Source organism: Coptis chinensis, chromosome 1, assembly GCF_015680905.1.
Source record: "Coptis chinensis isolate HL-2020 chromosome 1, ASM1568090v1, whole genome shotgun sequence".
NCBI lineage: Eukaryota > Viridiplantae > Streptophyta > Magnoliopsida > Ranunculales > Ranunculaceae > Coptis > Coptis chinensis.
Genome location: NC_141456.1, coordinates 19,330,180 through 19,343,953, shown reverse-complemented (window position 1 = coordinate 19,343,953; position 13,774 = coordinate 19,330,180). Strand labels below are relative to the sequence as shown.

At 36.5% G+C, this 13,774-nt stretch overlaps 3 protein-coding genes across 3 annotated transcripts; all 3 read right to left on the bottom strand.

The window, feature by feature from the left end:
• Positions 1 to 630: 630 nt before the first annotated feature.
• LOC147522707 (uncharacterized) lies at positions 631 to 2,052 on the bottom strand. The gene has a single exon (XM_086594819.1). It carries the CDS (start codon positions 1,959 to 1,961, stop codon positions 789 to 791), a length of 1,173 nt encoding a protein of 390 aa, XP_086450945.1. The 5' UTR covers positions 1,962 to 2,052; the 3' UTR covers positions 631 to 788.
• Positions 2,053 to 2,235: 183 nt separating this feature from the next.
• Positions 2,236 to 7,708, bottom strand: LOC147522706 (uncharacterized). The gene is made up of 9 exons (XM_086594813.1): positions 7,483 to 7,708; positions 7,149 to 7,326; positions 6,604 to 6,698; positions 6,001 to 6,100; positions 5,570 to 5,787; positions 4,250 to 4,292; positions 3,364 to 3,465; positions 3,198 to 3,286; positions 2,236 to 2,824 (listed from the first exon to the last, which is right to left on the bottom strand). Exons 1-9 carry the CDS (start codon positions 7,695 to 7,697, stop codon positions 2,467 to 2,469), a joined length of 1,398 nt encoding a protein of 465 aa, XP_086450939.1. The 5' UTR covers positions 7,698 to 7,708; the 3' UTR covers positions 2,236 to 2,466.
• A 1,799-nt stretch (positions 7,709 to 9,507) lies between these two features.
• On the bottom strand, positions 9,508 to 13,280 carry LOC147522705 (V-type proton ATPase subunit d2). Its single transcript, XM_086594808.1, has 11 exons — positions 12,944 to 13,280; positions 12,739 to 12,859; positions 12,552 to 12,659; positions 12,363 to 12,465; positions 11,567 to 11,647; positions 11,394 to 11,479; positions 11,150 to 11,209; positions 11,015 to 11,063; positions 10,301 to 10,435; positions 9,723 to 9,854; positions 9,508 to 9,627 (listed from the first exon to the last, which is right to left on the bottom strand). The coding sequence occupies exons 1-10, from the start codon at positions 13,122 to 13,124 to the stop codon at positions 9,723 to 9,725; spliced, it is 1,056 nt and encodes a 351-aa protein (XP_086450934.1). The 5' UTR covers positions 13,125 to 13,280; the 3' UTR covers positions 9,508 to 9,627.
• Between the last annotated feature and the right edge of the window lie 494 nt (positions 13,281 to 13,774).

Genomic DNA, 13,774 nt, shown 5'->3' with positions numbered 1-13,774 from the left:
AGAGAATTATTTAGAATCCTGGAAGTAATAGTGCATTCTTGATAGCTTTGGCTCCTATGCAGGTTGATCTTCTCGCGAAAAACTCGGTCGCTCCTAGTTTTCCACCAACACCCACAAAACTGCATAAGGAGTTAGCTTCTACAATTTAGCTATGAAACCCATTTCCCCTCATCTTCGGCCAACACCTAAGCCAATCTTCTAATGAGTCAGCTCTTGCAATCTTGGTGATAGTTTATCAACTAATTCTCAACAAATCTTTGGGTTAACACTCTAAAGTCTATTTGGCTGAGTACCGTATTGTGTTGGTGGAAAATTCGTTATGTTTTGATTGCGTCTTCCCAATAAGATTCAGATGAGAGAAGAATATATCTGCTAAACTATTCAGTACCTTTTTTCTAAGGTGAACATTCTAACTTCTAAGTCTTTCAACTAAGATGAAAGAAAGTGCATTTTTACTGACCAAATGTAAGCCGTCGGAACGTTGTGTTACAGTTAAAACAATTTCCATATACGATGCAATGGGAAAAAATTACGAGAAAGATACCAACCATTGATTCACAGCTAAAACATCCATCTTAACATTTGTTCAAAACCAATGAATAACATAACATATCCATAAACTCAGAGAAGAACACTTCAAAATGAAGGATATATAACTTTAAAGATGTTGAGAATACAAACTATTATGCCCCATTCATCCAGATGGGTATCCAGGTTACAATAAAATATATTGATTACCACTCACACCACACAAAATTGCAACACCAAGCCAATTCAGCCAACTCACCTTAATGAAGTCCAATCTCTAATTTCAAATTCTCAACAACACCGACCAACGAACAACAAAATCTAGTCTCCAAGGCTAAAGAATCCACGTCTTCCTGTAGCGATCTCAGCTCATCATGGAACTCGGCATATAAAACCAAGGACGAGAACTGCTCATCTAACACCAGTCCAAGATACTTCACAACAGCTTCGAGCGAAGGAACCCAATCACACAATCCCAATCCTAAAACAGATGCCGCACTGGGACAAGGACCAGCTTGGGTAAACTTCTTATACTTCCTAACCCACTTCCCAAAATACCTAATCAGCTTCAACATATCCGAACCATCAAGTCCACTCAAGGCATACGACAATGTCAATTCATCAACTTCAGATGACGCAAACAAATAATGCAAACAAAGCTCGGCCGAAGTAAACTCGTCATAAGCTACCATAAGCAATATTGACGCCTGTTTCGCCAAACTCAACTTCTCACCAGCAAGACTCTCATCACTAGCTTTCTCAATAGCTAAAAGCGCTTCTCGTTCCCATTCTTTACGCACATTCCCCATCGCAACCCCAGCACCTTTCGGTGGCGAAATGAAGTACTTCAATAAACTCCTAATACCAAAACCTTGTATACCCTTAAAATGCTTAACACAAACACAAAGAAGATCAGTCCTCTTCTTTTCAATAAGCCTCTCAATCAAATCCCCAGACACCGACACATTCCTCCCTACGACTCCTTCACTAATCAAAATCTCTAATAAACCCCAATCTTCAAAAACAAAACACCCTTCTATTACCAAACTAGAAATATCAGGACTAATAAAAAAACCCATCTTCCTAACCAACAATTTAGTATCATTCAAACTAACACTCTTCCTATTTTTCTCTAGAAATGAAGTAAATAGGTCTAGAAACTCATCTTTAGTAAATGAAGTTGTGTTTTTTAACTTGCGTTTAAGCTTTTTGCAGAAAAGGGTAGTCTTTTTAATGGTTTCTTCATCTGTTTGTGTAACTTTCCATCCTTGAATAGGCTTGATTAGTGAAGAAGTGTTGTTTAGTTGTTCTGATGAAGATGGTTGTAAGGTGGAGAAAATGGGTTCTGAGTTGAAGATGATTGGGTGTGTTGAGTTTGGGGTCTGGGGTTTTTGGGTATTTGAGGCTTTGGAAATGATTTCGAGAAGAGTCATTTTTTAAGGATGGGGAAGAAGATTGCAAGGTTGGTTTTTTTTTTTACAGCTCTGGTTTGTAATGGAGTTTTTCAGGGTTTAAGAAGTTTAGGGTTTTTGATTTGGTTTATTGTCAAAGTTTCGGCAGATTATATTTCAATCCGATATCTTAACAGATATTTTGGATTTCATGATATTTCTTTAGGGTACAAAATCCATTGGCGAAATATATCCTTTTAATAAAAATTCCAGGGATATCATTATTACAGTAAACGAAACTCATGAAATTAGCTGATCTACTGAAATTTTTAGAATCAACATTGAAATATTTAAGCCAAAAATGTAAGCATTCACTAAGCGAGATTTTACTTGGAGAATTTTAACTACTATAGAGATTAAAGTATAAAATTCAAAAATTTCAGAGACTGGCGTTCTTTTGATATTTTAAGATTCAGCATCACAATATTCTTTCTTTAAAAATGTAAAATTATGGCGATCAGTAACTCCGTCACCAGACTCAGAAAAGTCAACTTTTGGAATTAGTATCAGCATCAGGTGAAGAAATAAGGGAAGTAGCATGAGTGTAGTCCTTGTAGCACAGATATCCCACATCTCCAACTGTGTTTGCAGTGACTATCCGACACCCACTCACGGCCATAGCAGAACACCCACCCATGTAGTCTGGATCCTCAGGTTTATAAGATCTCAAAGAGTTCATTAGCACACCTGTGTTGGGATCCCAGATATTGATGTCTGAAGCCATTATGGTTCCTGTGACTACTTTGTATGGATCCATGTGTAAGTGTGACACAGGAGCCATATGCCCAAATTCAGTCACTGGTTTTGGGTTCTCTGTACTTTTCCTGATATCCCATAGCATCGCCCTGCATGCATACACCAGTACATATTAGCTAGTTCCTATGCTGTTTCCTTGTAATGCTATAATATTTATTTCAACCATCAACATAGGTCATAGACTCATAGCAGGTTCATTCCGGAGTTCCTAGGGGTCTCAACTTTTATTTACCAACACTTAGGAAGTATCCTTCAATTCCCTTCACACTCTTCTAAAATCTCGACTGACTGGCCAAAAAAAAAACACAGTCTGTTGGTTGGATTCTTCTTAACATGAACATTTGATGCTATGGTACCTTTTTCCATCCTCTAATATCTCCCTTCACATTACGTATAATGGCAAGACTAGGTGTGAGTTAACAAATAACTATATGGAAGATAAACCAAATAAGTGTATCTTACTTGTTAGGTCCACCTGTGCATATCAGAGATTTCGAAGGCAGCATCTCAAATGAGAACATGTACGGCTGAATTGCAGAAGTGAAAGCTTTCTGCATCACTCTCAAATCAATTGCAGTAACCACAGATCCAACAGCAACATAAATTAGTGATTCATGCAATTTCATACCAATAGGTTCACGGGATTTAAAGCCATAAAATCCAGCAGGGGTACAATCATTCCCACACAGCCTGAAGCTTGAGATGACCTAGTTGCATCCCAGACCATCACCTGCAGAGAACAGAGGGAGATAAGTGGTAACAAATACGTATAGAATAGGAAAAGAAAAAATAACATCTGAACAAGTCATCAACGTACATTCTAAGATTGGTGCTCATTAAAAAAATATTCTAAAGGATGTATCAAATTTGTCAAAGGTCTATGTATTTTCAAAGTTGGACAGAGTTAATAATCTCCTAATAAGCTAATGGAAATAGAATTCAACTTTGCTAATTAAGGTCAGATTACAATAGTAGGACACCTTCATTTTAACCTTCGAATAATTATGAAGCTCTTAAAGTAGCTAGAACCTCTGTTGGGCTCCGATCATAGCTCATCTTCAATAATCTAAACTTAAATTACATCAAGGCCATAAATAAAGAAATGGCGCAAATTCTCTCTAAGAAAAACTCAACAGTAAATACACTCACACATTCACACCAACACCCTAAAGTAAAGCAAAATTTTCAACCCATACTACGCCAGGATCATCGATCACATACAAATACTAAAATTGCTTCAATACAATTAGCTTCTGATACTCTTCTGAGAAAGCATGCATGAGTAGATACCATTATTGCTATTTTTAAGATTATTTTACAAATTTGCCTTTAGTGCATTTGGGAAAAGAAAACTGAAAATAGTTTTACCAGCCGATTTCTTCTAGACGGTCATTATATTGTTTTTTTAGAGATACAGAAAATGGACAAGTCAGTCACTCAAAACCAAAATCTTGAAAGCTAGAAATACAGAAAAATCTTGAAAGTTGTATAATATAGGTGATAATGTGCCGTACCCTAGACTCTTTTGAAATGCTCACCAACAACGAAGCTTTGTGCCTGGAAAGGTAGACAAGATCAACATGTATTAACACATACCTAGGTCAATCGGAACATCTTAAGTATAAGTTTGCATATAAAAGCAGCTTGTTAATTTGTAGACCATTTTCTTTAAGCCCAAGCTTTTAGAGAGGCACGCCAACAATGTACATGCAAGGGTTCATCGGTTATTTTCATGGTAAGCACAGGCCTAACCATATGTATACAGGGGTGGACAAAACCCAAAAACACTCCCCAGTGATACCTCTAATAAACCTTTTTGACACTACTGAGTAGATTTGAACCTATGAACTCCCAGGAACATACCATGCTGAAGGTGTTTAATGGCCTACTGGTCAAACTTTGGGAGATTGGGGCCGAATATTTTGACACCAAAACCCATCTTCAACTGAATTTACAGGGTTTAGGGGACTTAAAAGAAAACCATGTTGAAGACCATTTGCTCTAAAATTTCCGAGCATGTAAATAGCACCAACAGGCCTCATCACATTACAGTAAACAATAGCAGGTATTTGATTTGTACCTCTACATCCAATGAAAAAGATGAGCATAGATAGGCAGAGTCCCCGGTTAGTATGAAATTGAGGGAAACTAAGACTGAAAGACAGGAGTTTTATTACTACTTTTCATTAGCAAGTACTTCTCACCAAAGTATGGTGCATTTTGTTTAACTTCTTTAAAACTTGAGAACCACATCAGTCATGTATGCCCCATTCAGATAAAGGCAATGAGGACATGTACTCACCAAACTTTTGTTTTTTTTTTAAAGATTAAGCTAGGGTTAGGCGGACCCTCACCAGATTTTACTGAACACGCCTTGTGATCCTTCACTTTTTGTGCTCGACACCCAGGCAAACGTGCCCTTGACCTAGTGGCCTCCGGCGCCACTTGCATTTAAAGACTCATACTTACCAAACTTGATCATATATTTATATGCAAAAGATATGTGTTTCATGTTTTTCAAATTATAATAATTTCTTCATAGCCTTTTACTTTCTTCAACATCAATGTTTAAAGAAAAATTAAATGACTTTAAATTTCTATTTAATACGATAAATAATCTAATAGTATAGTTTTAACGTAATACTATGTACAATTCAAGAATCCAAATTCCCATAAAATTCCTTTTTGTTTAAAGATGCCAAAAGTGATGGAAGTATTTAACTGAAGGGAAAATCCCAATGCAGGTCGGTAAAGAGCCAATATCTTGAAATGATACATTCATGCTTCCATTAGGCATACAGGTAAGGCTAAAATAATGACATTGAATATCATACCTTGCGACTGATAGAAACATTATTGGCTCCTTGTGTCCGTAAAACGTTGTTCTCAAAGCGTGTTGCCCACGATTACCACTGGAAATGAGGGACCAAAGGCAAATCGAACCATCTTCCCCTCCACTTGCAAGCAATTTTCCACCATAGTCACCCAGTAGTCTGTCTGCAAGAGTGGTAACTGTGCTAGTGTGACCTTTAAAGCAGCGCTGGCAACGACCCTACGATCAAGCATGTATTAATGCAATCCTGGAAATGGCGTCAAACATAGATGATAGCCACTCAAATCATTGCTCAGTCCCATTCTCTACTTAATATATATGTAAGTTGAAAAAAGCTTAAAGGAGACAGTAGAAAAAAGGAACTTATAATTTATAATTAATGAAAATAACACTACAATAAGATCCTATCAAACATTAAAAATGATTACTTACCTTCCACCACAAACGTATAGTGCGGTCGCGACTTGATGATACTAAAACCCGTTCTTTATTCTCTCTTCGATATAAAGATGTTTCATGGAGGGGAAACTGTCTGTAGATAGTATCACGAAACCATAACAGATAACAGCAATATATTAAATAAAGAGATAACGCAGCTCATTACAAGTAAGGCTCAAATTCCAGAACAGTACATGATGGAACCACTTTCAGGTTCTCACCTTCTATTTCAGCCATGAATTCAAATGTTACCAAATATATATAAACACTACCCCACCAATATTTAGCATTAGTCAGGCACTCAGGCATATGAGTTTCTATTTGGATCTGATGTACAAAGAAATCTCTAATTAAAGCGGACTGACAGAGGTCACTTCATGTTACTAAATTCATACAAGCAAGAGTCGGAAAAAGCTCAACAGTACATTCACGATCTTCACATTCGTGAATGCAAATAGGCAGTTGGGAGGCAGTATTCAATATCTAACAATGTTATGGTATTCAGCCCAGATTCGCACGCAAGAGGCTGGTAATTAGCAAACAGTGTATAATAAGCGCAATGAACTGGCCTTAAGATTTCTTGTTTTGAGTCCTCACCTCATACAAGTGATTTGTCCAGTATGATTGCACAGAGTTTGCATTGAATCTCTTCCAAAAAGAAAAGCGTCTTTCTTAATTACTATGTTTGAGCCCTAGTACATGTAATTCAAACAAAACCGTAAAATACAAACAAAATGGTGAAAATTAACTCCAATTCTTCAACAGATTTAAGATAAGACATAGCAAAACAAACAAGTAAAATTAACTTTTACGAAAAAAAATAAATAAACAATCAAAGCAATTGTTGCAAAACGATTAACGACTCAACCCCAGTAACAGCTCCATAAGAAACCCAATATCAATCACTAGCTATTCGACAACTCAATCTTACGCATTACTATAAAGAACAGTAAAAGTGTAAAACCTCTATAATGTTGATCAACCTTGAGATATACTATCAATTACATCCAAGGTACAGTAAAATTTGCAAGACAATAAACACTTATTAATATCATACACGAGTAATTCTTGACATTATAAGATGGCAAAGCCACATTTAGTTGCTTGATGCACATTAATTATAAAAGATATTAAAAATGTACCTGAGAAAGAATGATATCATTTCTATCAAACAACAGAAGATTGCAAGGTCTTGTATCTAATACGAACTGACTACTCCATGGATCATTATACTTAAACTGTTGGGTCGCAGTATGCCTGGCTATGTATGCTTCCTTAACTCCTGAAGATGGTACAGAAATCTGGAATGGCCATTGCTTCCTGCCCAAATTCCCTTGTGCAATCAAACACTCACAATGGAACAAAACTAGGACTTGTAAACAATCAAGAAAAGCTAATAAACAAAATAAACATAAAGAGCTAGAAGACAAAACATTGAGCTTGGGATGTAAAATGGTTAAGGTGGTGTTTTATTACCTATACAAAGAACGCCAAACAGGATCAGAAGAAGCAACAGAATCAAAATACTTGGAAGTCATTGTCATGTTAGAAACATCTTCAACTTCTAAGTAACTTGCACAGTGAGTTAAAGCATCCAAGTCTAAATCCGTAATGCCATTCACAGAACCACTACTACTATGGTTGTCCATCATTGAAACGCTCAAAGAAGAAGAAGAAGAATGAGTGTTCATCCCTTTTTCAGTTCTTTCTTTTCACTGGTCCAGGCGTCTAGCATTGTTTTGGCGTGACGGTACGATTTTAAACACGCGGGGTTTAAATGTTTAATACAAGTTGACAGCATTTTTTTTTTAATGAGTAGAAGGAGATATGATAATCATGAAACTACTGAATTTAAAGTGACAAATTCTATTTTGCCAATGTACACCGTTGATTCCGCATTAAAATGCACATCTAGCTTAAAATTGTGTTTGATGTGCATTTCAATGTGATTGGGATGTAATGTAGATAAGGAAATGTGGTTTTGGTACAACTACTTTCGGTATGGGCTTAAGACTTGGTGTGCTTGGGTTTTAAGCCTTTAATTAAAAAATAATCGCCGATTTAATACGCAATCTTTGAGAGCTAATATGGATTATTATAGGATTGAATGTGCATTTACGAGACGATATTGCGTTTGTTATGTATAGCACATTAGGCTCCATTTTTATTGTAGTGACCAAAACTTTTACGACAATTTCAAATTTTAATTAGGTTACTAAAGAAGTAGCAAAACGAACCAAAAGTGTCCAAATGTAGTGAAAAATGAGAAACAAATATAACATAAACGTACTTTTATTTTGGAAAGTTTTTAAATTATCATAACTTTTGAACTGTACATTAAAATTGATATGTTTCGACTTTCGAACACTTTCAAAGAAGCCTTTCCAATGAGACGAACCTCAGTGAGCTGCATTAGTGTCGAAGTGTCTAAAAGCCTCAAGGTCGCACCATTGCCTCCAAAGCCACATTTTAGCGGCGATATTTCATATGGGCCCGTATTCTGCACCAAATCACCACAGAAATGGGCCTAAACTCCTTTAAACCTGTACTAAGCTACTCAACAAAAGCACCCACTTGGGTTTAAATCAGCAGATACTCCACCTCATACTTTTCACATGTAAATGTCTGGGTTCCGTAATTTTATCTCTGAAGTCCGAAGTTGTGTTACTCATGGCCCAAAATATCGCCGAGATATCCGATATCTCGCCGATATATCTAATAAATTGGTACAAGATCGATATTTGGATATATCCACTGAATATTAAACCCTTTTTTTAAGATATATCGAATTTCCGATATGAAAGTTTATATCGCCCGATATAATCTGATATTTTCGATATAATCGATATATATCGGTTGACTTTTGAATTTTTAATAATTTAATATTGAAATTTGGAAATATCCGATAAGATATATCGGCGAGATATGGAGATATATCGGTGAAATATCCGATATTTTAGAAACTTTGGTGGTCACAAAAAACCGAGATATCCGATATATCCGATATATCTCGGTTTTGGGTACACCGATATATTAAACGATATCGAAATTTTGGGCCTTGGTGTTACTTGTGTAATTAACATTTGGTGCCAATTTGGTGTTCTAAGCAATTGGCTGGTAGACCCTTTGGTATCTAAGCCATTCGGCTTTTTATCATCCCCAAGTCAACTAAGCTAACTATTCTTCTTCTTTTTTCCTTATTTTTTTTAAGACATCCTAAAAAGACCAAGACCATTAACGCTACAATCATCAGAGACACAGCAGCCTGTCTGTCATCTTGTATTTTTTGAAAGTAGAAAACTGATCTGAAGCTCAAAAATTTTATTCAAACTCTGACATGGAGTCGTGGACATAGATTCATCACCAACACCAACGAAACAAATTACTCTATTTATTTAAGAGATGGCTAACTGGAGCCCCTGCAAGTAATACAAGAATACAAGACTATGTATGGACGTGTTATAAATGACACCAGCCGAATTCGAACATAAACATCTTGACTGGATCTCAATGTTTGCAATTTTTCAACTTAAAAATATAGGCATTCTTACACAACAGTTAAACTTAGATTACATAACTTTTATTACCCAATGCAAGGCACGAGCACCAAATCTCTGCAACCTGCAACAATCAAGAAAAGAAAGGAGAGATTTACACAGAGAACCAAAAAAACAAAGGAAACCAATCTTTTCTTCTTTCCCAGTCTGCAGAATCACCTAGAAGATGAAAACAACACTGTCATGAACTCTAGACTTTTGGTTTTGCGCCACACATTCAGAGATCCACATAAGATTCCTTATTTCTTGCTCCCTCAACCTCATGTACGCAAAGAAAACCCCGTAATGGAACTGCATTTGAAAATGAAATAAGTTTCTGATTATTAGTTGATCCATGGATAGAATAGTTGCAGAAGCGTAAGCTCATTTATCAAGATCACTGAGGAGCCGGGAAAGCCGGGACAGATCTACAGCTCATACTACTGTATCATGCATTTAAGATCAGAAGATTGAAAGGCTCCCATAGAAGCCAAAACAAGAACATCTAACAAGAAAACTACAAGGAATGTACATGTTCTTGTGGTCTGTAAGACTCCATACCAACCATACAAGCTCTTTACATATGACCCCTTCACAAAATTATCGCCCAAAAACTTATCCCGATTTTAGGCCATAACAAGATAAATCTGCTAACCATTGAGCCTTGTATACCTTATCCAGGCCATAATATTTGTGATGTTATTGATAAATATGACGTCTTATTGATATTTGACTACAAGAGTGCAGCATCTACATACCTGTTGTTCAAATGCTAAGCATTCCCTTTTAACCTCCTCTTCATAGAATGCCTTGTCCAACATCTGGCTCTCTCCATAGGACATTTTGGAAAATATAGATTGATATGGGGGGTACTTCTCCATAACAGCACGAACCTACAAAGTAAACCAATGCTCATATATGAGCCACAAGCACCATAAAATTTGCACAAGATTGTCCATCCAATACAGAAAGCATATATCACACAACTAAATCATGAGAAGGCTAAATTGCTGGTTTTAGCTTATTGTCTATAAATTTTGACAGATTTTCGTACTGAGCTTGGAATACCATAGAGAGAAAATCACAAATTTAGAAAGCAGCTGAACAATTAGCTTTCATTCAGCAAAACACCTAACTATGCACTTTCAGCATTAGTAGAGCACCCACTCCAGTCTTCCTACTTGCTACATACCACATTTTAATTCTTCCAGTCCCCGTGAGAGTTAGGGGACTCAAGTTTCATTCTTATAATGGTGAGAATGTGAGATAACAAAATAGTAATAACATAAACTACAGTGTTTTTTTACCAAATAAACTGCCCAAACCAGCTCAACTACAATCTCAACTGAAACGAACACAATATAACCAGCATGGAAAGAATGATACAAGCATAGACTTTGATCTTATCAATAGACCCTCTACAATTTGAGTGAAAGAGTGGGCTTTTGAGTCAAAATTCATAGAGAACTCACTTGATCTATGTCTTCACAAACAGCCAGTTCCTCGTGGCCATAAGGATGACTGCAAAGAAAAATATGACACACCTACTGATCAGTAACTCTTATACATAAACAAACAAACAGAAATATGCTTGAGGAGCCACTTACAGTAGGCCAAAACTAGAATAGAGCTTCCTGCGGTCATCTCGAGTCAGTTCAGTGCCAATGCTGAAAAACAGAAAGCACACTAGGTTTAGGTAAATGAATTAACGCATCACAAAATAATTGGAGAAAATGTCAATTAGATTTTTTCAGTCCCCTCAATCGGACATGACAAAACTAAAGGTTGGTACGATTTATTTGAGAAATGGCAGAAAGGGTCAGAAAAGTTTTTATTCGAGAATAAACCCACCTGTTTATTGTGATATTAACAGCTCTTCTGTCAGCTTCAAAAGCCAAGAGATCAGACATAATCTCTGCAGTAGCTCCCCCAAGTTTCTGTGTTGAAATTTCAAAGTCCTGATTAAAAAGTGCAATTGCAAATATTCAAAAATAGCATGTTATCAAAAGACAGCTGGCGTTTACCTGACAAAACCTATAAAAGTCTTCGAGGTATGCCTTGTAAAGTGTGTTCCTCATAATTTCAATGTTCATATCATCCAAGTCCTACAAAGAGTGTATTAAAGAGATATTAAAGAATAGCCCAGCTATACAGAACCAAATGATATTACATATTCTCAGGTCATTGGTTTACTTTTGTCTTATCATAAGATGAGAACGGAAAGTTTTGAATTAAAACAAAAGCATTATGATGGACCCATTGTTGCAATCAAGATAAAAGAATTAACATCACGAATGGAACTTGGCCAAATAAATTAGATGAAAATGTTTTCCTTATATAACTGAAATAAAAGACTTCATAGGATGACAGGCTGATGACTGTCAATATCCAAAAATCACATTCATCTAAATATGATTTCAATTGTACTACCTATCTGGTTGTTAAAATAGCAGAGAACACAAGTTCAATCATCACAAAACGTAAGGTAGAAGTGCCCATTCACTGTCAGCAAAATACAAGTATGCTATCAAAATGAAGGTCCTATTATCTGGAGGTCCAAACCTCAAAGATTTTGAGGGTCTGTCTGCTACACAGTAGGAGTTTAATTTATCGATTAAGGCATCCTTGTATCCATGGCCCAAAGTCTGCAAGAACTCTAGGTAGTGCTTTTTCGAATCCTTAGTAACTAGGTGGGATCATTTGCTGATACTGCATATGGGGTGACTAAAATTACTGGGGATAATTATGTTTTTTTGCTTTGGAGCCTACTATGTAATTATCATTTTACCGAGCCAGAACAATTGTGGGTAGTGAACATACCTCAGATGTAATGCATTCAGAGAAGTATGGTGCCAAAGGTGTGTCAACAAGCACTAAGCGGTAAAGCTCACGCATATTTTGAGCAACTGCAAGGCTAGCAATACTGAAAGAAAGAAAGTAGAAGATGAGTATTCATCCAAAGAGATGAAGCATCAAAAGCTATATAGACACGTGGAACATAGACATTACCTGTCAAACATACCCAATGGATGGCATTTCTCTAACAATTCATTCACATCTCGCTCGTGCAGTGTACCAGTAACAATGAGGACAACATTGTCAATCATGTGACCATACCTATAAGAGTCAACGAAAAACCTTAATTATATTTTACATATACCAGACGGAAATATAGCAGTGAGTAGAATAAACATACGTGATATACTCTAGGAATGTCGACAAGGGCTCTGTGGCTTGGCATAACATGTGCTTATACTCATCAACCAGTTTAAGAGTACATTTCTCCACAATCGTAGTTGTATGCAATGGGGAAGGCTCTGTAAACCATTAAGTTGTATACAATTGGTTATAATAAACAAGAATTAAGGTAAAATTATATAAAAAAAAGAGAAATTGAATACCGTTTTGTAGATAAGGGCCATATTCAGTAGCAGAGAGATGCATCTTAATATCATCAAGAGTTTCACACTGACATAAATTGTTATAATCAGCTGCTGTTAAAAGGCCAGATCTATGTCCACGTACTATTGCTTCTAAATAACCTCCGTGGATGTTAAACGTCATGGCCTCGAATCCATACATCTTTTTTTTTTACTCTTTATTTTCCAAGGGTTCAAGATGATTTTTAATTCAAGATCAAGGAAAGAGGAGAGATCTGTTTTTTTTATGACAGTTAAGTGCCGGTTAAATTACAATGGGGTCCTTTTTTTTTAATGGGCTTTCAAGTGAATGTAGGGTAATATAGTGTTTTCAAGTCCGGGGTTTTATGGTTTTGGGTTGGATCTCTGTGTAATAAAATCCATCAGGGTATGGGTCAAAATCCAGTTTTAGAATGGACAAAATTTGATCCGGTTATAGGTATGGCTACTCGCTAGTTGCACCCTCAGTACCTGCGGGTCTGTAAAAGCGAAATTACAACATATACCCAATAGCCATTAGGGGTGGGAATTTGGCCCTAACGACCCTAACCCGGCCCTGACCGACCCGATCCTAAGCCCTATAAAGCCTTTACAACTAAAGCCCTCACAGAATTTAGGACAGGGCCGACCCGGCCCTAATGCCTTCTAAGGCAGGGTCAGGACTAAGATTCTGAAACATAGGCCCGACCCTAACTAAGCCCTAACCAAGCCCTAATTATAATTTCACTATAAAATACACAACTAAAACTATCCAACTCCTTGGTACATATTTTCAATTAAAATAATACTATCCTTTGTAATTTATCACTTACC

Excerpts from the sequence above, each read along its gene's own strand:
- LOC147522707 (XM_086594819.1), bottom strand. The coding sequence starts at position 1,961 with ATGACTCTTCTCGAAATCATTTCCAAAGCCTCAAATACCCAAAAACCC.
- LOC147522706 (XM_086594813.1), bottom strand. The coding sequence starts at position 7,697 with ATGAACACTCATTCTTCTTCTTCTTCTTTGAGCGTTTCAATGATGGAC. Across the intron at positions 6,699-7,148 it reads ATGATATCATTCTTTCTCAG|GGCTCAAACATAGTAATTAA; the intron begins GTACATTTTTAA and ends TACATGTACTAG. Across the intron at positions 3,287-3,363 it reads TAAATCCCGTGAACCTATTG|AAAGCTTTCACTTCTGCAAT; the intron begins GTATGAAATTGC and ends AGAGTGATGCAG.
- LOC147522705 (XM_086594808.1), bottom strand. The coding sequence starts at position 13,124 with ATGTATGGATTCGAGGCCATGACGTTTAACATCCACGGAGGTTATTTA. Across the intron at positions 11,480-11,566 it reads ACTTTTATAGGTTTTGTCAG|AAACTTGGGGGAGCTACTGC; the intron begins GTAAACGCCAGC and ends ATTTCAACACAG. Across the intron at positions 11,064-11,149 it reads TATTCTAGTTTTGGCCTACT|TCATCCTTATGGCCACGAGG; the intron begins GTAAGTGGCTCC and ends TTTTCTTTGCAG.